General features: G+C 41.2%; 1 protein-coding gene across 1 annotated transcript; it reads left to right on the top strand.

Moving 5' to 3' along the window:
* The first annotated feature begins 11,491 nt into the window (after positions 1 to 11,491).
* On the top strand, positions 11,492 to 12,411 carry LOC113927024 (40S ribosomal protein S2-like). Its single transcript, XM_035728557.1, has one exon. The coding sequence runs from the start codon at positions 11,492 to 11,494 to the stop codon at positions 12,380 to 12,382; it is 891 nt and encodes a 296-aa protein (XP_035584450.1). The 3' UTR covers positions 12,383 to 12,411.
* Positions 12,412 to 26,236: the final 13,825 nt, after the last annotated feature.

Here is a 26,236-nt window from a genome sequence, read left to right as displayed (position 1 = left end):
ATAAATATGCTTCTTCATTCTCTAAAGAACCCGGAATGAATACTCCAGCACTTTCCTAGGTCTTTGACTATGAATATGAAACATAAACAAATTCAAGATAATCTAAATCTCCTTTGGTCCATGTGTTGCTGTATTACCTGACAGGCACACTGGACATCTTCCCATTCTGAGAAGTGTCCCACTGAGCCTTGCACACACTCCCTCACTCTAGCAGGATTCAGGTGGGAGTACAAGCAGCTTAACAGGGTAGAGTGATCAAATGAAGGAATATGTTATCTGAAGAACTTTGTTGGAGAATGTTACTTATTAAGTTACCAGTTGTGCACTTGGAAAAACCATTAAAAGTCGAAAATCTATGTTTACTGCAAAGGTCACCCATCGAGGAAATGAGTATGAAATTGTGTCCCCTGGGATCTCAGTGGCTTCCATGCCAGACTGCATCTTGGGGCCAAGAGGCTGCAGATGGGACCTGACCTGAGGCCACAGCACCTCGCCTGACCTGGGGTGACTGCTCTAGTCACATGGAGGAGCTTACCACTAAGTCAAGAGTGATGACAGGGACACCTGGGTGGCTCAGTCGGTTAAGCGTCTGCCTTCAGCTCAGGTCATGATCCCAGGGTCCTGGATCGAGTCCCACATCGGGCTCCTTGCTCGGTGGGGAGTCTGCTTCTCCCCCTGCCTGCTGCTCCCCCTGCTTGTGCATGCTCTCTCTCTCTGACGAATAAATAAACAAAATCTTAAAAAAAAAAAAAAGAGTGATGACAGAAGGGAATGAAAGTTTGTAAATTCATGTATGCTCTTGAGTCAGTGACTATTTTACACCTCTTCTGCTCGTCTCATCCACAGCTCCTCCCCATCTCTTCACTCTCCACAGGTCATTTCTCTTCTTTGCTCACTGAGAAGACACGAATTTGCTCCCTCTCCTCCATGTTGTAGCCTTAAATCTACTTCCCACGCAAGAGCCTGCTTCATGTCTCTCCTGGCTCTCCCACCTGAGTGTCTCCACTCATCAATCCTTCATTCTGCTCACCTCTCACCTTCTGCTGACTTTCCTATCCTGTGCCATCTGAGTGTACCCCTCCTAGCTCTCCTGAAACAGATCTCCCAAAGTTTTTGGTGACTAGCCAGTAGGCAAATATAATGGCCTTCCCTCTGTCCTTATCTACTTCCCAATCTCTCATCAGTTAAAATAGCTAAGCCTCCCTTTCTTGTTTAAGCCTGTGACTTCCAAAATACATTACTCCCCTGGTTCTCCAATCACCTCCTCATTCTTTGTCTCCTTTTCTTCCTCCTGGGGCATTGTCCTCGGCTCTTACCTCCTGTATCTCCATACTCCATCCCATCCCATCACATGCCTGTGGCTTTTCAGTTTGTGTCTTTAGTTCTGATCTCTGTCTTTCTCAAACTCCAGACCCGTGAATTATATCCAGTGAACATCTCCCTGTGAATAGCCTGTTGGTTCCTCAAACACAGCTTTTCCAAACTGAACTCATGATCATTTCTCCACACTCAAACCTTCTCCTCCTTCCACCCTCCCAGTCTCAGATAACAGGATTACCATGCTTTTTATCATTCCTATTAGATAAATGTGATCCTCTCAGTGGCTTATCTCTCACATTCAGATAGTCTTAAAGTCTTATCCATTTACCTCTACAGAAATATTTGAATATGCCCCTTTCTTCTCCAATAAGTTGGTCCCCTCACTTATTCCAAATCTTCTCATCTGATCCACTTACCTCTGGAGTCCTTCACCTGCAACTCTGCCCCCACATACCTGCACACCTATCAGATATATCTTCTAGAACAGTGGTTTTCAGAGTGGCAGCTCCGGACCAGCAGCATTAGCATCACCTGGGAAGTTGTGAAAAATGTAATGTCTAGGGCCCCACTGAAGACGTACCGAATCACAAATTCGGAGAGTCAAACTTCTGTTTTAACAAGCCCTCTAGGAGATTCTGGTTTGAGAATCACTATCCTCAAGCACACCACTAGTTTTTAATTATAATACTCATAATCCTCTACTATTTCCCCAACAGTTTAAAATAAATTAAGATTCCTTAGTATAATATTCAAAGCTCCTTCACTCTGTGACTTTAAACTACCTTTCCAGAATTGTGTCTCACCACTTCTTCTCACCCACCTCATACTCCAGAAAGTCTGGATATTTTGGGGGTTTTCTGAGCTCCCCTAACAGTTGATCCCACTGCTTCAGATTCCACTGACTCCATGGCTTTCCATTCTTCTTCTACCAATTCTTCATGCAATCTTGCAGCACAAATGCAATTTCTTCTGTAAAGTCTTTCCAAGATCCTTCTTCCTTCTCTATCACTATGAAAGTCCTCTCTCCCAGCTCTATGCTCCCATAGAACCTCATTTCTATCACTATTAGTATATGCATCCTATCTTATAATGCATCTGTTTGTGTATTTCTGCTGTCTGCCCCAAGAGATTGTGAGCTCCTTGAGGGCAGGAACCGTGTCTGTTTCATCTCTGTATCCCTAGGGACTCCTACAGTGTTTTGCATAAAGTAGGCACTCAATAAATGTCTGTTAATGTGAATGGAATTATGTCCCTGGAAAAGAAAATGTCAATGTGCCATCTCCTTCCAGTGAGAAAACCAAACTTCTAAAATACCATGGTGAAATACTGACTTTCTTTCTCCCCAAAACTTATGTTACTACTTCCCAATCTTGTTCCAAAAACTGCTTAAAAAAAAAAAAAAGGATTGCCTGTTGAATATAAATCAATATACTTTATTCAGTAGGATTCAGGCTAAGCTGCTCTCAAAGCAGGGGTCCTCCAAATATAGTAGTTCAAACAATATAGTTTCTTTCTCCCTCACATGACAGTAAAGAGGTAGGAGGGCTGCCCAGAGTAAGTAGGAGACTCTGCTCCACAACATTATCCAGGACAAGATGTTCTTCCTTCCTCCCAGGGCTTGTTCTCATCTGCATGGCCAAAGCTGACGAACCATTACATCCACATTCCGGTCCATAGGAAGTAAGAGAGAGAAGTAGAGAGTGGTTTCCTTTTAAGGAAGTTATGTGGGTCACATAACTTCTGCTTTCACTCCATTGGCAATAATTGGTCACATGGCCACACCAAATTGTAAAAGAGAATAAGAGAGTAAATCTCTAGTTGGGCAGCCACATGCCTTGCTAAAATTGAGGACATTATAATAAAAGGAAGAAAGAGAGAATGAATACAAGGGAACAATGAACAGTCCACCTCAAAGGGTTATTGGTTTCTGTATGTACAGCTCCTGTATTTCAGGCAAGTTAATTGGCTACCCAGCTCCGGTGATCTATGTATGATGACGTTGAGGTTTAAAATATGGGTGACTAGACTAAGATTGTGCGTATGCTGAAAATCCAGTATTTATCATGATTATATCTCTAATATCTAGAAATTATATGAGCAACTCACTTGCTTTCCCATTATCTTCCACATGTCATCATTGAAAATTCTTGGCAATTTTAAACATTTTAAAATGTTAAGAGTCTAATTAAATAAAAAACAAAAAACAGATGCATGCGTAATTTTCACTTACTCAGTTTTACTAACGCATTTACAATTTACTAGATAAGTCCTAATTAAATGCAACTCTCTCACACCCACCTTTGCCCTTAGCAAAGAAGAATCTGTATCTATTTCCTAATATAAATCAAACCCATTGGGGAAAAAAAAAATCTGTTGTTTGGTTTACTCATTTAACCAGTAGTGCTAGCTGGTATTGACCGCCATTGCTGCTTTTAATTAAAACTTGAGTAACGGTTCCTTCTAATATGGTTAGTTTTTCTAGTGTAAACATTAGAGGATTAAAAGTAAACCCCAGGGGTGACATTTCAAACACCCCCATTAACGAATAAATTAGGACTTCTTGATTTGTGTACCTGGTAAAAGAATTCTTGGGTATAAGTCACTCCCTTGGAGACCTGGTAGGTGTTTGGTTATAACTGGTAGCAATAAGAACCCCTATGAGCATTGCTACCACTATCCGCTTTGGATAACTGTATAGCCTCCTATACATATGAATTTCAGTTTGCAAACTCTGATAGATATGTATAAGGGAAGTTCCAGAGTGAGGTTTAGCAACTGTTCTGGCTACCAGCACAAGACATCCAGCATCACACTGGTCTCAGTCTACTGTGTGTTTGCTGTGTTTCCTTGATTTTTAAGGTCTTCTATACACAACAACTTCTAACTCCATATGTACAGTGTTTGTGAATGCTGTAAGAGCATCAGAAAAATTAGTGAAAAGGAGCATATGATTACAAAGGAAAAACAAGCAAAGGCAATTTTTTAAATTAAAAGTGCTGAGAAAACAACAAGCATCGCATATAAGAATGGGATCAAATCTTGCTCGGTTTTCAAGGACAACCATATGCAACACGTGAAAAAGCAACGTGCCTAAATTATTGACTATAATCAGCAGGAAACAAGGAAAAGTGATTAGTGAGATGGGAAACTGTCTGAGCACTACACACAGTAGTTCTAAAAGGTGTTTGGGAGTGTGTACGGGCATGTTTAGTTATCGCAATAGAGAACACTAATGGTATTTTGTAGTACGAGGCACGGAGGCTAAATCCTGCATTTGGAAAAAAAAGAAAAGAAAAGAAAAGAAAAACAGTCCCACTCAAAAAAGAATTACCACACCCAAAATACGAATATCACTACCTGCTAAGAAACTCAGGAGTACCAGCATCGACATGGGATGCTCAGAAGCCTAATGTTAATTCAGGTGTTGGCTAGGGATTATTTGAGAATTTAGAAGACTAAGCATTGCAAAAGTGCTGCTATGAACTTTTATTGCAAGCCATGGAGGTTTGCAGAGGTTCAAGGCCAATTTGAATCTGTCCAATATCAAAATGAGGGTCAGGCCAACAAATATAGACAACACATTGGTTAGAGAGTCTCCCATGACATTGGCAGAGATCATTGAGAAAAATGACACAATACAATGTCTATTAGCGAGGAGGTATTGAGGCTTGAGGATTGACTCAGATCCTTATTTGATGGAAAGTTTTTCAGAGGCTAAACATAGTCTCACCTACGTCACTTCAGAGTAGAATTGAAAGAGAATCTCAGGCACCTCTCACTAGAAGGAGAAGATATTTCCAAAGGTAGGAAGGATGACATTGGATATTCCTGGGACCCCTAAATTATCCCAGCGCCCTCCTCTCTCCCCATAAACCCCACCTTGGAGAATACACAGCAGGTTTCAGCCTTGCCACGAAAATGGTTTGAAATTGTTTCCTTCAGAATAGAAGAGAGTCACTAGGAGAAGAAAATTGTTTCAGAAAAGTAATCTGTCAGCTCCTTGGAAGCTCCTAGCACCTAACACAGAGGGTGGTGCATGGTGGAGTTCAATTTATATAACTTACACGTCTGTTGAATTTAATTGAAACGAACACATTGATTACAGGCCTCAAGAAATTTAAAAGCGGAACTATGTTGTGGTTAAGAAGGGAACATCTTCATACGGAGTTGTCAAATATTTAATTTTTTTTTTAAGGAAAGGGGGCATCAGGACAATGATGATACAAAAGAAACAGCAACAGGAGGAGTTTGGAGATAAAATCAACAGAGTTTTAGGCAATAAAAAAGAACATTAACCATCTGCTATGAGTTTGAGTAGATTACAAAGGTTTTTCACTGAAAAAGAAAAAGTGTATAAGAGCAATTATATGAAGAAAGCAAGAACACAGCAATGAAAAGAGCAAAGTTGGGGAGATAATGTTAATGGTGGTTTGAGGTCCACAAACATCAAGTGAGCACCTGCCATGAGTTTGGCATTGTACTAGGCACTGGGATCTCTGTAAGGAAAGAAAAGAAGGGAGGGGAGGAAGAGAGCAGATAATTCAGGTGGAAAACCACTACGAGACCCAAATCTTAAGAGCAGATTTGTAGAAAGCTGATTATATTTATATTCTATTTTGATAAAGCAGCATTTCAGAGGGAGTTATAAACATTGCCTTTGCTTAAGGGGGTGGGAGAGAAAAAGACAGAGGAGAGCATTTCGCACATCTGAACCTTAAGGAAAAAGAGGGTGATACCAAAAACTCTGAAGAATGGAGGAGAACAGATGTTTCTTCAGAGAAAGTGTATAAACAACATGGGTACAAGAAATAAGGTCTTAAGGGCATGTGTTTCCAGTTTTCATGGTATCAAGCAGTTGGTACATCAAGGGATAATTTAAGAAAAGCTAATTTACGAAGACATCCAAAGGAATGAGGATGGAAACAGATCTCTGAGGAAAATGTAGATTTATAAGTAGTCTTATAATAAGCAGACCAGTGACCCCAAGTGTTTCTGGTTCATGGTTAAGCACTCGGTAGGGATTGGGAAATGAATAAATGAATTACTCAGTTAAGCCATCAAGCCCGTGTTAGCATTTGGATGGCAAAGGAGAACAAGTTGGCGATATAACAAAAGTATCTGTGTGGGGCGCCTGGGTGGCTCAGTCAGTGAAGCATCTGACTTCCGCTAAGGTCATGATCTCAGGATCCTGGGAACTAGCCCCACTTCCAGCCCCACATCCAAATAAATAAAATCTTTTTTTTTTTAAGTATCTGTGTAAATCAGTAAGAAAGATGCTAATAAAATATGCATTCAGAGGTATGAAGCAGTTACATAAAAATGCTAAACTATCAGTCATCCTCTATTCCGGTACTTTGGAGGGGATGGGCAAAGAAGTATTTTATAAAGAACAGTAAGCACGACCACAATGTAAATAGTGTTACCTGACAACTTTACCTGATTACTTCTTATTTATCTGTTTCTCACTAACAAAAAACTAAGGCCTACCTGCCCTTTCTAATCACACATACTTGCATCTAGAAATAAAAAAAAAAAATGTCTTCATCTCTAATAAGGAAAGCAAAGGCAAGTTTGATACAGGCAGGTGTCATTGGTAGAACTGTTACAGGAGTCCAGTTAGAAATGAATGCCAAGGGACGCCTGGGCGGCTCAGTCGGTTAAGCGTCTGCCTTCAGCTCAGGTCATGATCCCAGGGTCCTGGGATTGAGTCCCATGTCGGGCTCCCTGCTCCGTGGGAGCCTGCTTCTCCCTCTGCCCCTCCCCCAATTGTGTTCTCTCTCTCTCTCAAATAAATAATGAAATCTTTTTAAAATAAGTAGAAATGAATGCCAGGTGTGCTCTGTATCCATGTCATTTCATGTATAATTATTGGATATTCTACAAACTGGAATAGAAGGGTATGAAGATAACAACTTCATTGGTAATACTTAAGAAGAATCATGATCAGAGCCTCCAAGATATGTCTATACTAGAGAGATCTTGCCTTAGAATGCCTGCCTTGCCCATAAACTCCTTCTAAATGTGTTACATAAGACACAGCTTCAACTGAGAAAAGCAGCTCTAAGTGTTTCTTTAAGCATAACTCACTATACGGCACCATGGGGCAGCCCCCTGCCTGTCCTGAGCTCCCCTATCTGCAGCTGATTATTTAGGGCAGTTGGGCATCTGACCAAAGAACTGCAGGTCTACATGCTGCTATATGCTGTCTGTGTGCTATGGGGTGGTCTAGTGTGAAAGCTCACCCCACACAGAAGGTGATTGCTTGCGATAATGACATTCTTTTTTGGCAGAGGGAGGAGCAGAGAGAGAGAATCTTAAGCAGGCTCCATGCCCAGCATGGAGCCCAATGTAGGGCTCAGTCTCACAACCCTGAGATCACAACCCAAGCTGAAATTGAGATTCGGATACTTGACCAACTGAGCCACCCAGGCACCCCAATAATGACATTCTTACCGCTCAAGGATTTGAACAAAAAATACAGAGTCATACTGTTATCAGTGGAAGCAGAACTAGAAAGACAAGAAAGTGAGGCCAAAACAAACAAACAAACAAACAAACAAAAAAAAACAGCCAACTGGCATCCATGGCAAAGCACAAGAATGAAGCTAAATTAATTCCTGCTGCTGAGAAACTAACAATGTTGCCTGTGCTTTAGAGTTGCCACTTACAATCGCAGACAATCTTCCAGTTCCCGAACTCTGCTCCAGGTCCTTGAGGTTTAGCTGTGAGAATATTCCAGAGACTCTTTTCTCTCTTACTGCAAAGAGTTACCACTGCAATCAACCACCACTATTTAAGGTAACCGGCATTATTCTCTTTCTTCCAATGGAAGGATCCTGAACACACAGAGTTCCTAGGTCTCTGAGCCGTAAGATTCTGGAACAAGCACCCTGGCTCCATTTGGACAATAAGGGCAATTGGACAAGATTCAAGTCTTTTCATTCCCATTGATATTTCTAACGTGGAAACGTACACAGTTTTCATTACTCTGATATGTCTCAGTTGCCTTCATGAAACTAAATTCTTCCATTTAATTTTTACTCCATGAATTTCAATTCTATTCCTCAGAGATTGTTTTTTATTTTTAAGTTGTTGTTGTTGTTGTTTTCTGCTTTGGTTCCCGGGATAAAGTAACTTACCTTTGCCCAAGGAGCAACTGATTTTGATTTCCTTAATTCTTAGCCTTGGGAGTGGGAAAGGATAGAAAGGACGGGGTGAGGGGGCAGTGGGCAGAGAGACCGAAGTACTCTCTTAGTCTGTTTGAGCTGCTATAATGAAAATACCATAGGCCAGTTGGCTTAGAGACAGCAGAAGTTTATTTCTCACAGTTCTGGGAGGCTCAAAGTCTGAGATCAAGATTCCAGCATGGTTGGGTTCTGGTAAAGACTCTCTTCTGGTTTGCAGAGTGCTGAGGAAGGTTATGATATAAGAATTTGGGGGAGACCCAATATTCCTTTCATGACGAGTACTAACAGTCATCCTTAGAGGGTTTGTGAACCAGTTACACTTGCAGCCTCAACAGGTGTTTTGAGGGCTTTGGGTGAGGGAAGAAAATATTCTTCCTCCACCTTCCAGGTCTTCCAATTGGACTAAGAATTAAATTTACATGAGACAGATTAACAGGAGGTAAAAAACCAAAGTTTTATTTTGGGTGCATGCAGGCCCAATAATGAAATTGAGACCTAAAAATAAGACCAAGACAGGACGCTTTTATTCTTTTTAGACATGAGACAATAAATCTTTGAGGAATTGACAAGACAAAGAAAATTTAACTTTGGGAGCTTCAATTAGTAAGAAATTCAAAAGGTTTTTTTTTTTTTTTAATGTGATCCCTACAACCAACATGGGGCTGGAACCAACAACCCCAAGATCAAGAGTAGCGTGCCCTACCAAAGGAGACAGCCAGGCACCTCCAATGAGTAAGAAGTTCTAAACAGAAGCTGGACTCGGGTAGAAAATTATTAAAAAGTAACGAGTATTGGGGCGCCTGGGTGGCTCAGTCGTTAAGCGTCTGCCTTCAGCTCAGGTCGTGATCCCAGGGTCCCGGGATGGAGCCCCGCATCGGGCTCCCTGCTCCGCGGGGAGCCTGCTTCTCCCTCTCCCGCTCCCCCTGCTTGTGTTCCCTCTCTCACTGTGTCTCTCTGTCAAATAAATAAAATCTTTAAAAAAAAAAAAAAAGTAACAAGTATTGTTTATACAGTCTTCTTGGCTCTAAACTTCCCATCTCTAGTAATAAGAACATCTCTTTATGTCCTGGTACAGGGGGGTACCTTTCACATGGGAGATTTAATTCCTGCTTTCAGGGGGACAGAGAAGGGCCTAAGTGTCCTTCTTACTCAGGCTGTCTCTTAAGTAACTTTTATTTAAAACCAATATGCCAATGAGGTCCATCTTGGGGCAGCCTGTCATTGGCCTCTCTACAGGGGAGCAGAGTCATGACATTAACGACCACTATGTACTCAGCCAGGCTTAGCTCAGTCACAAGCACCCTAAGGGATAGAATCACCTCTCTGAATCTTATAAAATGTTGTAGATCTGAATATACTCCAGCAAATGAGCATATTTCCAGTGATATGAGCCCCTTCTTAATAAAAATAACCAGAAGAAATTACTAAAATCCAGCAAGGGTGTGTGTGTGTGAAATTTAGTCTACTAAATAATTGGAGATAAAGTTCATTCAACACACATATATTATTAACATCTATGTGTCAAGCTTTGCAACATATTATCTTGTGAATAAGATACAGCCCCAGCCCTTAAGAAAAACATGGTCTATTGGAAGAGAAAGCCAAGTAAACCATAGAGTGTGATACGTTGCGTTGTAGAGATATATACAATGTGCACATAGAAGAAGAAATCATCAGTTCTGTGTGAGAAGGAGGAGAGGAGCCTTCACTAAAAATTTGAACTGGAACATGATATAAGAATTAAGTAGGCTGACAATTCATACCAATAAACAGCATGAATAAAAGCATGGAGACATGGAGATTCAAATGGTGTTCAGGGAATGAGAAGTGGCCTGCAGTAACCAGCGTATGGGGTAGGAAGGAGAAAGGCGGGAAAGGAGGCTTGTGATCCAGGCTTGTCCATGAAGGACCGCAAATGCCTCACTAAGGACATTAGATCCTACCTTGCCTGAGGTTTCTAACCAAAGGAGAACGTGATCAGACCTGAAGTTTTGAAAGCATCCTTGAATGAAAGAGGATGGAAGAATGAAGACCAGATTGACAGGTGATGGAATAAGCCAGGGTGCAAAAAAGGTAGAGTCTGTACTAAAGAGAAGGAAAGTGAGCAGAAGGAGAGGTGGGGGGCGATGGAAAGGAAATTCAGAGATAAAATTAGAGGACAGACAAATCAATAGACCTATCTAGAAGATGACCTTTTTAAATTGAAAGAGAGCAAAGTTTCAGACTGCCAAAGAGAATGTATAGTAATTTCAGCCGCAGATCATGAATCCCACCATTTGGGGATATAGTAGAATAGAACAAGAGTCACCTTCTCTGCCAAACAGACCAATCCTTTTCCCATGTTGGAGATTGTCTACCCTTGCTTAATCATAGTAAACTGGGCAGAAAATCTTTTCTAGGAAATTACAATAGATCAATTACACAACTCATTTGTCTCCACTGTTAGCCCTACTCTTTCACTGAGTCCTTCTAAACACACTGGTCACTTAACAACTCAGTTAAGCAAACAACCCTTCCTCAAGCAGGTATTCAATTCATTTATTGTTTAACAAACATTTACTGAGCACCTACTATCTGCCAGGAATTATGCTAGGTCCCAGATATTCAATGGTGAACTAAATAATACAGATTCTTTCCCTAAATTAAAATTTAGTCTAATGGAAGAGTTAATTTAAGTAGCATTTTCAATACAGTGGGTTAAAGTACAGTGACGAGCAATATTTCTCCAACTTCCAATATGGAAGGTCTGAAGTAGGACCTGAGATTGTGCATTTCTAACAATTTCCCAAGTGATGCTGATGCTGCTGGTCTAGGGACCAAACCCTGCATGGCATCGAATCATGTAACATGGTCTAGGGCATCTTCATCCAAAGCCATTTGAAGAGAAATTGGAAGGAGAATGACACCTCTTGCATGTCCCACATTTCATAATTTGAGCAATGGCAATTAAGAACAGAAAAAGACTTTTTCCGAGAGAACACCAAATGGCGGATGACGCCGGTGCTGCGGGAGGGCCCGGAGGGCCCGGAGGGCCCGGGTGCCCCGGAATGGGAGGCCGCGGCGGCTTCCGCGGAGGCTTCGGCAGCGGCATCCGGGGCCGCGGTCGCTACCGTGGTCGGGGCAGGGGTCGAGGCCGCGGAGCTCGTGGAGGCAAGGCCGAGGACAAGGAGTGGATCCCCGTCACCAAGCTGGGCCGCCTGGTCAAGGACATGAAGATCAAGTCCCTAGAGGAGATCTATCTTTTCTCTCTGCCTATCAAGGAATCTGAGATCATTGATTTCTTTCTGGGAGCATCCCTCAAGGATGAGGTTCTGAAAATCATGCCTGTGCAAAAGCAGACCCGTGCTGGCCAGCGGACCAGGTTCAAGGCGTTTGTTGCCATCGGAGATTACAACGGACATGTCGGCCCGGGTGTCAAGTGCTCCAAGGAGGTCGCCACTGCCATCCGTGGGGCCATCATCCTAGCCAAGCTTTCCATCGTCCCCGTGAGGCGAGGCTACTGGGGGAACAAGATCGGCAAGCCTCACACTGTCCCATGCAAGGTGACTGGCCGCTGTGGCTCTGTGCTGGTGCGTCTCATCCCCGCCCCCAGAGGCACTGGCATTGTTTCAGCCCCTGTGCCCAAGAAGCTACTGATGATGGCCGGTATCGACGACTGCTACACTTCAGCCAGAGGCTGCACTGCCACGCTGGGGAACTTCGCTAAGGCTACTTTTGATGCCATCTCCAAGACTTACAGCTATCTCACCCCTGACCTCTGGAAGGAGACAGTGTTCACCAAGTCTCCATATCAGGAATTCACTGATCATCTTGTGAAGACCCACACCAGAGTCTCTGTGCAGAGGACCCAGGCTCCAGCTGTGGCTACCACCTAGTTTTATACAAGAAAAATAAAGTGAACTAAAACTTGAAAAAAAAAAAAAAAAAGAACAGAAAAAGAAATAACAAGCACAATACATGTAGATCTGCAGAATTCTGATGGGATTGAAAGACAAAATCTGAGCTGATCTTTGAGCAAGTTGGGACAGAAGATAATGGGGATGAGAGTACCCACACTTGGAACCGCAAGCAGAAATGTAGAAGCTGAGCTCCAAAAGTATAGAGGACAAGAGCCAGGACAGAGCACTTATCTCATCTCTCAGGTTCTCATTTTTTTGATCACAGCACAATGTAGAGGAATTCATATTTAACACCTGACCCCAAATTAAGTTATACCAGTACTTTTTAAATAATTTTCCATGTGCTTTTATGCTTCTATTGACCATCCTATAAATAAAAGCACTTTATCCCATAGGCTCACATCTCCTCAACTAATCCTTATGTAAAAAGGCTCAGTCAGTTGGGTGTTGGACTCTTGATTTTGGCTCAGGTCATGATCTCAGGGTTGTGGGATGGAGCCCCACACCCAGCTCCACACTCATCGGGGAGTCTACTTGGGATTCTCTCCCTCTCCCTATGCCCCTCTCCTGCTCGCACTCTCTCTCTCAAATAAATAAATAAATCTTTAAATAAATAAATAAATAAATAAATAAATAAATAAATAAATAATAGGCCAAGAGAAATGGAAAGGAAATGGAAAAAGGAAGGAAGTTGCTCCTGTTTATTTAGTTAGGCTGCTTCACATCTGACAATATTGGATACTGCAAACCCAGAATCCTAACAAATGCAACAGCAAGACACAGAAACATAAAGCAGGGAATCTGGAGACATCAATGAAAGATTCTTCCCTAAGGAAATGCTCTTTACTTTGCATTTTAATATGGTATAACATCTAAAATGTGTCTTTAAGTTCCATAATTTATACCTGTATCATTAACAGAAGATATTTAAATGTCTACCTAAGTCAGCATCCTAAAAAATGGCTCGCCTGGCTTCCAGAGCTCTATGAGATCATATTCTGTGAGCTTGTTACCTTTCAGATAGCTGTTCTTCTGAACCCTGTGTGTCCTGGTAAATGCCTCAGTGCAGGGGATGAGCCCCAGGTAGGAGGTACATCACGCATGTCAAGAAAAGCCAGGAATCATAGTTTTGCATAGTTTTCCTTGGCTTTTGTTATATTGATAACCAAAATATGTCTTATAGGATACTTCTGAAGATCAATCCTTAACATCATTAAATTCTCGGGGCCTTGTCTACACTTGCTCTTGGCTGCATTCATCGACTCGCCTCCAATAAAGGAGCCGCCCACAGATCTTCCCTGAGGCACCCACCCTGGGCCAACAGCGCCTGCTCCAAAACCATTTTACCTCTGTTTCTCTGGAAACAGTTCTTTCAGGAGTTTGGATTTCATGTGGCTCCAGGAGGCCAAAGTCCTTTCTTAGTTTTTTTCAGCCCCTGAGAATTATAAAAATAGGAACCCAGTGGCCATATTCTCTGCTATGTGGAGGAGCCTGAGCTAATGAGACCAACACAAGAGACAAGATGAAATGAAGGATAGAGATATGCTCAGAGACATCAGCATTTTTGCTAATGAGGAATTAGAACAGCTAATTCCTTCCACCTCTGGAATCTTATGATTCTATCTTATGATTTATTCTATAAATCTGGAATCTTATGATTCTTGAAAATATATTCATGAGTAATTGTACTGTAGTAAGTTACTTCTAGCAAACAACATATTTGGAATTAAGTGTGGACTTATTCTGGTAGACTCAAAAGAATATTGAACATGGGGCAAGAAAGCCTGGACTTCAATTTCCATCCCAAAATTAATGAGTGACATCAGGAAGTTGTCTAACCTCGCAGAGCCTCAGTTTCTTCATCTATAAAAATGAGGGTAAGTGGCGCCTGGGTGGCTCAGTCCGTTAAGCGTCTGCCTCCGGCTCAGGTCCTGATCTGGAGTCCCGGGATCCAGCCCAGAGTCGGGTTCCCTGCTCAGTGGGGAGTCTGCTTCTCCCTCTCCGTCTGCCCCTCTACCTGCTTGTGCTGAAAATTAAATGTCCTCATACTCAAAAAGGTGCTTGGTGAGCCCCAAAACCAGAGAGAGAGGAAAGAGGGAGAGAGAAGGGAAGGAGGGAGAAGAAGAGAGAAAGAGATTGAACAGGATGGGAAACGAAATCAGAAAGTCGCTAAAACTCCCTAACAATGCAATGAGGGGCTCTAATTTGATTAAGAACGCTAAGAAATCAGACACATAATGTCCACAAACCACATAGTACTTTTAATCCAAGTTCTGATCTGATGTCGGGAGCCCTCCAGTGGCTGAGAGATAAGGATGCATCTGAATTCTCCCTTTCGAGCTGCTGTTCCCAGAAGATGAAGGAAGACTTGCCATCACATTATGATAGAGCTGGAAAAGACCTTGGAGAGTACTTCTTCAGTCTCCCACATTTAAAAGATGAGGAAATGAAGACACTAAGGGGCTGTATATACCTATTTTGAAAGTTAGAAATTACACTATTTATTTTGAAATTTAACCTTTTATATTTTTCCTAAGAATGTCAAAATTCAACAGTTTCCATTTTGACATGAGTTAAGAGCTCCTCTTACTTCACAATGTATAACTAAGGCATGTCTATAGTGACCAAGACCCAAATTATCACCAGTAATGTAACCATGACGCTTTGAACACATTTACATCATGGAGTCATTTTTGTATAGAAGCTTTGGCTGAAAATGTTCTGCAATTAAAACACCAATATTTTTGTGTTATCAAAACCTGTACTTGGGACAATTCCTTGATGCCCTCTACTGGCCATAATGTTTTCATCCAATGTGCAAGGTGAGTTATTTCTGCCTAGCCTACTAATCTACTTTATAATATGCCTGAACACTAGAAAGGTTGACTTTGGGAATAAAAATAAGTAAATAAAGGAATATCCAGAATATAAGAATGTATCAAAAACATTTAGGGAATGAAATAAACCAAAAACAAGCTGTCACTGGAGTCAACATTTGGAATGCTAAGAAATTATGACATCAGCTAGTTACACCTAATTTTGCTCTACAAAGTAATATAAGTAGGCTGTGAATTTTGTTCTTAATTTACATTTTCCTACACCAGATTCTATAAGGATGGTCTATTGAACACTATATTACTGAAATTGACACAGAAAAACAGAATTGTTAAAATTAAATTATCAGGATGCCTGGGTGGCTCAGTCGGTTGAGCAGCTAGCTCTTGGGTTCAGCTCAGGTGGTGGGATCGAGCCCCACATCAGGCTCCATGCCCTGCAAGAAGTCTGCTTGAGATTCTCTCTCTCCCTCTCCTCTGCCTCCCCCCGCCCCGGCTCTCTCTCTCAAATAAATAAATAATTCTTTAAAAAAATGTAAATTATCAAATGTTGAGAGACGCCATGTTTAGAAGTGCAAGCAATAGAAAAATATGAATGAATGCACTAAACACCCAGATCACCTTAAGACTAGCCTTCTCCTTCCCTGAAACAGAATTTTATCAACCTTAGGAATAGCTCCACAGTTCATGTTGACCATAATGCTGGTTCCTGTGGCCTACTGGGTGGGTGTCAGTCTGAATCGCAGGTTCATCTACCTCCTCATCTACATCATGTTGCCAAAATATTACTACTACCTATAATAATAGTAATAATTAAAACATTTATTGAGTTGTAGCCATGTTCCAGGCACTGTTACAAGTGCTTCTCATGAATAATTCTCACTACAATGCTGTAAATTTGGTGCAAAATAGATGCTCAATAATTGCCTGAATAAATTAATGAATGAAAACTACAATTATCCTCATTTTACAGATAAGAAAAATGTCAACTTCTAGACATTAAGTCGCTTGGTCATTGCCACATAGCCAGCAAGTGGCGGAGCTGGGGCTCACCAGAACCTGTGCTCTTCACCAAGCCTCATGCACTGCCATGCCTTGTGCACACCCCCTGAGTTACACCTGCCAAGCCATCCACTGCCTTTGTCTCTCTTATGACTCGCCCCTGAACCCATGTTTCAAAGATATGAGACAAGTGAAAATTGTTCTATGACATTCAAAAATCAAAATTCAAACAGTAGATAGACACACACAGACTAGGGTAAGAAATATATTTAAAGTTGGAAACACTTATTGCTTACGGCAATTTTAAAATCTAGTCCCCAGATTATATACTACTCCCACCTTAAGGTGGGGTATATGTCCTCTTTCTTTAAATCTAGATGTGTTTGTGACTGCCTAGATCAATAGAGTAGGAATAAATTGTACTCTGACTTCCTCAGCTAAGTAAGAAAAGACCATCAATTCTCTACCTGGTCCTTCTGGGATGCTCACTCTGGTGAAGCTAGCCACCACATGTAAGAAATCTACCGATTCTGAGATCACCATGCTGGGGAGCTCAGGCGCCAGTGCTCCACCTGACAGCTCCTGATGGGCTCCCTGCTGACAGCTATCATTAGCCACCAGGAGAGTGAGCCATTATGTGTCCAGTCGACTTGAGTCTTCAATGACTGCAGTCCTAGCTGACACCTGAAAGCAAATGTGTGAGACATTCCAAGCTAAAACTGCCTCCCCAAGCCCTTCTTAAAGTATTTGCTCCCAAATTGTAAGCAAATAAAATGCTGTTTTGAGCCAATGTGTTTGGGGTGATTTCTTATGCAGCAATAGTAACCAGGCTCCACTTGATTTTAATTTCTCTTGTTACCCCCAACCTCCTGACCTTGTTCCAGTTGGCCGAACATGGGGACATTCTAGCAATCACATTTATCTGTGGTTTCAATGTTTGTTAGATATGTTTCCCCCCAAAAAAGGCACATAGAAAACAGGAAACTGGTGGAACTGAAACAGAAGTATATAGACACACTTCCTAAAGTTTAGGCTGGCTGGTTTGTACTTTTTAAAAAGAAATAAATATTGCTGTTTGGAATAAACACACAAGAGAAGCGTAAGTGAACTCAGGGCTTGTGAACTCCAGAAAGACATGAGAGAAAGCCCTTATTCTCAGGCCATTCTCCTGTCCCAGATGATACAGACCACTGAAGATGTCTTGTCCCGCTGTCACTATGTTTTCCTGGTGCCAACTCTGCTGTGGGGACTTCTGAGGCACCCAAGTCCCCCACACATAGTAGGCTACCCACACAGGCACCATATAAGGTTCTGCCACCTCTCGAGGTCTATATACAAGTAGGATGCAGGACTCCAATATCATGGAAATGGGTACTTCTATGCCTTCTCAATCTCAGGAAATTCATCTCCTGAAATTTGGAACATTTCCTACTTCTCAAAACAAAAGTCTTCACCCCCAGCCCAGAAAGTCAATCCTTAATTGCCCAGAAGATCTTCAACTTTTAATCTAAAAACTCTCTCAGATTTTGTGCTCCAGGTACCAAGGTTGCTGGAAATTTCTTTGTTGATCTATGATCCACACAGACCACGTGTACAACCATCACAACTGTTTACTTCTTTCCTGATACCATGGAAATTCCAAAGTTTAAAAATACAACTAGCCCCCCAGGAACAATGAGCACATTCAGTGCCCAGACCTTGGTTTTCAAGACCATTCTCCAATTAAAGGAACTGGGCTCCTTAGAAAAATGGCTGATTCTAGGGCTGGGGCAGGAAATATATGAGATGAATTTAAAGCATCTTGTAGAAAGCAAGGGTGTCCTCAAAAAACACGATGATAGGGCTGTGTCAAAGAGACACCGTAGTCCACTGATAGAGTTCCCAATTGCCAAAGCTGGAACAATTTTAGGAACAAAGTAAGTAATGTAGCATTGGATCCTAGCCCAAAGTATAAAATAAATATCCATAAATCCTTAATGATATAAATAAATTATTGACTAAATTAAAAATGAGAGAGAATAGGAAAACTACCATATAGGATTCGAAATCATCTATATGGATAGTGTCCCCTGAAGGAGATAGAGCATAACTCCCCATCACTTAAGTGTAGACCATGCATAGTGACCCCCTCCCGAAGAGGACAGTACGGAAAGGGGAACAAAATATAACTGTACCTGACGAATACTACTTCAGCCAGATGATCAAGGCTAATGTTAACAGTGATAAGTCATGTGCCCTCAATATGATGTGATGAGAATGGCACTTTACTTCCGTGGTCAGCCTCCCCAAAATCCGTATGTCCTATCTAACTGGGAGAAATCCGAATTGAGCAACATTCTACCAAACATCTGAGCAATAATCCTCAAACCTGTCAAGGTCATCAAAAACAAAGAAATTCTGAGAAACCTGTCACAGCAGAGGAGCCTAAGGAGACATGATGACTAAATGTAATGTGGTATCTGGACAGGATCTGGAGACAGAAAGAGAAAATTGGGTTAAAAACCACCAAAATATGAATAAAGCATTGACCTTAGTTAATAATAATATATGTAAAAATTATATACATTATATATACATTAATTGTGACAAATGTATCATTCAAATATAAAATGTTAACCATAAAGAACCTCAGTACCGAACTCAGTACTGAGTACACAAGAACGATCTGTGTTATCTTTGCAACTCTTTTGTAAATGTGAAACTGTTCTAAAATAAAAATTTATTATTTTTATTATTTTTTATTATGTTATGTTAATCACCAAGAATCACAGACCTGTACATCTAAAAATTTATTTTAAAAGAATCAAAAGAATACCTGCTACTGTTCTATCAAATTTTCCCAGCTGTTTACAACATTTGGGTGCATTTCATCATTCATTTGCCTATATTTAATTATAAACCCAATTTACATTATTCTTAGATGTGACATTTAAACCCAAGAATCAAATGCTGCACTACTAATGTGAACACTCTGCTAAGTTGTACTCTCTAATATGTTCCCTGTAGTTTGGCGCTTCATGTGTGTGCCCTATAAAGAGCTCTCACAATAAAAAAGGTGCCTAAGGTAGCATATGGTATACTTACGATTTATCTTTAACTGTACCCGGTAACATGCGTTGCGATGCTCACAATTCTAAAATATACTTTTCTGTTACACTATTCTAATTTGATTGTAAGTTGTTGATGACTTACATTCAGATTTCATTTTGACTAATCCTATAACATTTTCCTCCCCTTCTCAATTCCAATCATTCTTCTTAAAATGGGGACGTTAAACGGGACATTTCTGCATCTCAGCTGAAACTAATAGGTGTCATGTATCCCTACATACTAAAGAGATGTGCCAAATACCCGTATAGGACTGGCTAAGAAGCATCCCCCCAAAAAGAAAACTACAATCCTTAGCCTATCACCAATCTCCAGGATACAGGAAAGCAAGCCCGGTAAGTGATTTAAGGTTGTTGGTGAATCCTTGAACAGAACTCTGAGTGGGTTATGCATTTCCACCCAACCCCACTAGAGGCCTGCCACCCCCTGCCACTGGCATAAGGATAGGGCTTTCAGAAACTGCTCAGAGAGAACACAGGTGTTTGTTGGGAAAATGAAGGATGGACAATGAGGAAGGGAGCCCCAGGAGAACATTGCTGAGCATCAGACCTGGGTAACCGTGGGACAGAGTTTAACCTGTGTCCTCTGCGCTTGGAGAGTGAACATTCTGGGGCCTGGTGTTATCTAGAGAAGCTTAAGGTGAGAGGCTGGCTGGAGAGACTTTTGACTGGAGGGGCAAAGAGAAAACGCGGCACTTGCACTCGTAGTGGGCCAAGCAGAAGAGAGTCAGGCTTGAGTGACCTGTGAGGGACGCTGCCTCAGAGGACTGCTAGAGCGGTGAGCTGAGCCACACAGAAGGACACTGCATGGCACAGACAAGAGTGGACATTGCAAGGCGGTAGCCAGGGAACATAAAACCAACTTCAGGGAAATGTTGAAGGCTCTTGGCCGGGGAGAGGGAGGGATGTCTGAAAAACCAATGAAGAGCTCCACAAGAGAAAGAGCTAGCATTTGGGCACGAGCCACAGAGACCACCACTTCTAGATTACAGTCATACCAGGCCAGGCCAAATTGCTTAGATTCCAAATGAGCAGAACCGATTTGAAACTACAGTAGCTAGCCTACTAAAATAAAAATTTTATAAGACCTGAAAACAAGACATCTTAATGGGTTGCACTTGAATTAATTTTTTTTATGGCAAAGAGATTAAAAACAAGTAGCAATTTTGAAGGGAGGGAGGGAGCAAGGGAAGGAAGTGATATTATTATTATGCATCCTCTGGCACAAAAATAGTTTCTGGCCGACCACATTTAACCTTAGAATCACACAAATTGATGTTGAAGGGAATGGAAAACCTGAAAGAGATCTAGAAAACACAGGTGAGAATCACCTTTCAAAACCATACTGATTCTGCCTGGAAACCAATGATTATACAAATACGAATTGCAACACAAATTTGTTCCAGAGAAAGAGCTTGTTGGCATATATCAAATAATGCCAATCAACCGAATAACAATCTACCTGTTATGCAAACAGATGTGTCAGTCCCTGCTATATAGTCAAGAGATCAGTCGCTCACCAACTTCAGTTAGAGACTGCGAATCAATACTTTGGTTTAAGAAGCATAACTACTCTCATCCACATAAAAGTATGGATTTCCTCAGAGAAGTTTTCTCATGAATTTCTCACCCATGACCAAAAGTTACAATAGACCTTGCCAAGGTGTTGTCAAAATATGATCCCCCGACACTTGAGAGCTGTAGGTACATGATGATGACAAAGTCAGGATCTGGGGCCTCACACTCTCTAGGGTAATTCTAATAGAAACCTGCAAGCCTAGATACTCCACATGCCTGGAATGGACAACAGGCAGGCTAATAAGCAGCCGTAAGCTGTAGCCCACAGGCCCTCATGTTGTTCATTTTGAGGGTGGCTACCTGAGTTAGTTTCCCAGGGCTCCCACAACAAAGTATCACAGACTGGGTGGCGTAAACAACAGAAATTGATTTTCTCACCATCCTGGAGGCTGGAAGTCCAAGATCAAGGTGTAGGAAAATTCAGTTTCTGGTGAGGTCTCTCTCCCTGGCTTGTGGATGGCCACCTTTTCACTGTGTCCTCAATGACCTTTCCTCTATGCTCCCCAGGTGAGAGCTCTCAGGTGCCTTTTTCTCTTATAAAAGCACCCATTCTGTTGGATTAGGGCCCCACCCTTATGACCTTATTTAACCTTAACTACCTCCTCCAAGACCTTGTCTCCAAAACAGTCACGCTGTGGGTTAAGCCTTCCATGGTATATGAATGTGGGGCAGGGGAACGATGACACAATTCAGTCCATAATACTACCTTTTTGGCAATAAGAGCAGAAATCAGGGTGGTTAATGTGGAGATGGAAGTGTAATAGGTAATCCTGTTCTCCAGCTTGTCAGAATTCTACGATTAACTATTCAACATACGTGACGCTTTATTGATTCAGACATCACTAATTTGAAATGGTGCCGTTCAAACTGGAGAATCGGAAGCTTCCACTAGTACCATAGAGGCAAAAGTAATTACCGAGGCAATTGCAAGAGTTAACAAGATTGTAGAAGAACTGAGGAACCAAGAGAGAATAAATTTCAACAACTGCCATTGGTGCTTAAGTAATGAGCAGGTTTCTACTTACCCTTTTCTTGCCGTAAGAACAGGTTGGCCGGCTCTTCCTTCAGTGCTCCCTACTCATCTTTAGTCAAGTAACTATATGTTCACTGCTCTACTCTTCAAAAATATTTCTTTGCAAGAATTTCTGAGTTCCTAATGTATTTATAAATCATATCCAAGATTCTCACTTGGATACTCAAGGCCCTCCTAAATCCGGCTCTATTTATGTACTCACCCCTGGCTCCCTTTACTCCCTAGTATGATCCCTGACTACCATGAGACCACTCTGCTTTTGGCCCCTGGGCACCCCTGCAGTTTGATTCCCAGGTTGCCCCTTCTGTCCTTGGTGCCTCAGGAACTCACGATTTGGAGTGGATTCTAACTAAGCAGAATCTAGAAATTCGAGATACTTTCCATGCTCAGGACTCTAGCAGCTATGATCTAGGGTCTCAATTCCTTAGTTACTTTCATTGTTGAGAATCCCCACTTCCTATAAGTTCTACCTCGTGTCCTGCCTCCTTGAAGAAAGATTTCTTTTCCTGGTCATTTAATTTATACAGAGTTGCTTCTCTCTGAATTTCCAGATCCATTCCACTCCCTCTGGCTATGCCATACAGCTTTTCTTGCTAGTTATTTTTCCTAAGCGGGTCTCAAAATAATTGTGAATTCTTTCAAGTCAGGTATTATTGACTTTTAATGTTTTTTAAACATCCAAAGGGAAACACAATGCAGTAAATATTTTTCTCTTCAAGGTAGCTTGAGTTCAAACCTCTCACTACTTCAAATCAATCTTCCCAAGCAATGTTAATTACTGAGGCTGTGCTGCATCTGGCATTTTATTCATGCTTGACATCTCAAACCAATTCTGGAGCAAAAAGTCTGTGATATCAAGAAAGAAACATAAAAAAAGCTCTGAAAATTGACAACTTTTTCAATTTTTATTTTTTTTAAAGATTTTATTTATTTATTTGAGAGAGAGAGAGAATGAGAGATAGAAAGCACGAGAAGGAAGAGGGTCAGAGGGAGAAGCAGATTACCCGCTGAGCGGGGAGCCCGATGCGGGACTCGATCCCGGGACTCCAGGATCATGACCTGAGCCGAAGGCAGTCGCTTAACCAACTGAGCCACCCAGGCGCCCGACAATTTTTTTAAAAGATGTGGAAAGAATCACTGAGCAGTAGTCAAGGAATGTTACCTAGGGAAGTTTTAATATAGAAAGGAAAGTTCATACTTGAAATACTAAGTGGGAAAACAATTTAACTTTAGCTTACACGTATTGGTGCAAATTATTTAGATGATGAGAACAAAATTAATTTCTTTTCTTAAGACCAAATAAATGCAAACCTCTTGAATTTTCTGAAATACTAAAGCAAAGTTTTGGGTAGAGTAGACTGGGGTAGGACGGGGGGGTGATTGCATTTTTTTTTTCAGATGAATTCATCACCTAAGAGCAACTTCTACCTCTTTCCAAAAAAAAAAAAAAAAAAAAAATGAGCTACAGAGGCCACATTCTGTCCTCATCTTAACATGAGGCAGTGATGAAAAATTTCCTCTTTCAGCTCTGTGAATCAATCATTTTCAACCCTTTCGAATCTCTAACTTGTCTTTACAACTATCCTCCACTAAAAGTCATCCATGGTATAATTATATACACACTTGAAGCATATAAGCTAAAAATACATACTTTTACTAAAACTCTAGACACAAAAGGTTAGGATAGATTGCACTGAATTGCCTAAGATAACCATTCTAGAACCTAAGCGAAGATTCTCAGCACTTTCTAATGCAGCCTACAGTTCCATCACTCCAAGCAGAGAGAGCTCATAACTCCCTCTCCCTGATGTCCATGAAGTCTGATAATCCAAACAACATTCCCAAAAGGTTTTGGACAAAACACTGATTTCAGATGAACATAACTATTATTTTCATTAAGCCTGCCTTTTTTTTTTTTAATTCCAGTATAGTTAACATGCAGTGTGCGGGTTCCTCAAAAAGTTAAAAGTAGAACTGCCTACAATGCAGCATCAAGACCCATCTCTGAAATATTTCTTTAAATGACAGCTTTGCGTTGTGCCAAAATTACACAACTAGGACTCCCCAGCTGATTCAGTGGTTGGTCTTACTTAATAAATCCTACGCAGCAGGTTGGAAAAATAGCCAGACACGCTTCCTCTCCCTGTATCCATCCCCCCTTTATCATGTGAGTTTGAGTGTCCTCAAACTTGACTCTGAGATTGGCCATGGGACATTTTTTGACCAATGAGGTGTTAACAAACATGATACAAGCAAAGGCTTGAAAAGCACTGTGTACTGAGGCTGCCCCTCTTGCCATCACCACCACCACCATCTGAAAAAGCCCAAACAAGCCTATTGGATGATGAAAGGCATGTGGTCCAGGGATCCCCACCACCCAAGCCTATGGCTACCCCACCCCAGTGGCAGAGCTGACCGACAGCTGACTGCAGGTAAATGAGAGCCAGCCCAAACCAGAAAAATCTCCCAGCACCTCCCAAACTGCCGATGCAAAGGAGTGTGAGCTGAATAAATGGCTCTCGTTTTAAAGCACTAAGTTTTGAGGTTGTTTGTTATTCAGGAAAAGCTAACTGACACACCATGAGATTTCAAATAAAAGTCTACCATTCCCCTCAGCTTTGACTTCAACTCCTATGATCCCTTGTTTAAACTGGTCATTGCAAGGGCGCCTGGGTGGCTCAGTTGGTTGAGCGACTGCCTTCGGCTCAGGTCATGATCCCGCAGTCCCCGGATCGAGTCCCGCATCGGGCTCCCCGCTCAGCGAGGAGCCTGCTTCTCCCTCTAACCCTCCCACCTCTCGAATGTACTCTCTCTCTCACTCTCTCAAAATAAATAAATAAATCTTAAAATATAATAAATAAACTGGTAATTACAAGATCTTGTATTTTTCCTACGCAGTGGGATTATGGAATTGCAGTCCAGAAACCAACTCAGAGATTTGAGAGATTGTCTCATAAAGGGGAGTGTGGGAGTGTAATAGTTTTCACCGCTGGGTTTGATTCATTTTTCAGCTGTCCTGTCTCTGCAGTGTATTCCAAATGGCTGAAATACACCAAAGGCCAGCATCTTTTTCTTGGAAATTATTTGAAACCTAGTGAAACAATGAAAGCTTTCAAGCAAAAACAAGAGTTTTTCTTTGTCTTTTTTCAAAACAGAAAGCAGGTGGCATGTGGCATCCTATAGCCACCAAAAAAGCATTCTAATTTTAATCCATCTGAACAGAAACTGGACAGTTATTTGGGTTAATCATGGATCAAAGCCTCAAATACCTGTAGTTTTTGTACTGGTTAGCGATTTCAAAATTGAACCAAGGGTGAACAATAAAACTAAGTTGTAGCACGTCCAAAATAAACCATTCATTTGTCACTGATAAAAGTCATTCTGTTTTCATGCTATTACAATTACAGGTATGGCATCTATTTTTTTCTGATTCCTATCACATAATATGGTATTTTAAAATTTTGCATACTTGATAACTATTCTTGCTTAGCTTTAGGGCATTGGATAGGTTTTCCCATTAATTTCTCCAGGCCAAAAGTTATTCTGAATTATTTTTCTCATCAGCCAACAACGAGGCAAAAACTGACAACTTAAGTGGAGACTCATCACAAACAAATACACCAGGGAGTATCCTTGTAACGTTTGCAGAGTTAAGTCTTCAGACGGTATTATTACTTCTCAAGTTTTCTTTTCTGCCATCTTTATTCTTGTTGCATTTGGGGGATGCTTTAACATGCTTAGTGGAATTTTGATTGAGATACTACATCTCTCCTTCTCTGAAGAATGTATTCCACCAGGGTCAGAAATTCTGCTCATGTCATGCCAAAATGAACTCAAGCAAAAAACATGCCCTTTACAATGCAGGTAACTGATAGGCAGGTCAGTTACATATGGGATTTTTTTTTTTTTAAACTAGAAGCTTGGTAGAATAAAAACAGAGTTAACATTCTCAAGTTGAACAGACTCAAATCTTTAGGTTAAAACAGTGATAATTTTACTTGTGTGCTGGATAAGGGAAAGTCACTGTGGATATAGACTTAACAAAAGTGAAAAATGGATTTCTCTCTCCATCATCAAATGATTAGATATTATTTAATAGCTTATTATATCCTAGGGGGAACAGACTAAGATTAATTTCACGATTATTAGAAACAGATACTGACATTTACAAGAGGAAGTTGTTGAAAATTGTACACTGGCTTTTCTACTGTTAAAACACTATAACTTCCTGTCACTTAGATAGCAACCTGGGTTGTACGTGATCACAGGCTTGAGT

This window comes from Zalophus californianus, chromosome 7 (genome assembly GCF_009762305.2).
Source record: "Zalophus californianus isolate mZalCal1 chromosome 7, mZalCal1.pri.v2, whole genome shotgun sequence".
NCBI classification, from domain to species: domain Eukaryota; kingdom Metazoa; phylum Chordata; class Mammalia; order Carnivora; family Otariidae; genus Zalophus; species Zalophus californianus.
The sequence above is the reverse complement of the archived record's forward strand: the minus strand, read 5'-3'. Positions and strand labels throughout refer to the sequence as shown.

Coding starts and splice junctions, on each gene's coding strand:
- LOC113927024 (XM_035728557.1), top strand. CDS start 11,492: ATGGCGGATGACGCCGGTGCTGCGGGAGGGCCCGGAGGGCCCGGAGGG.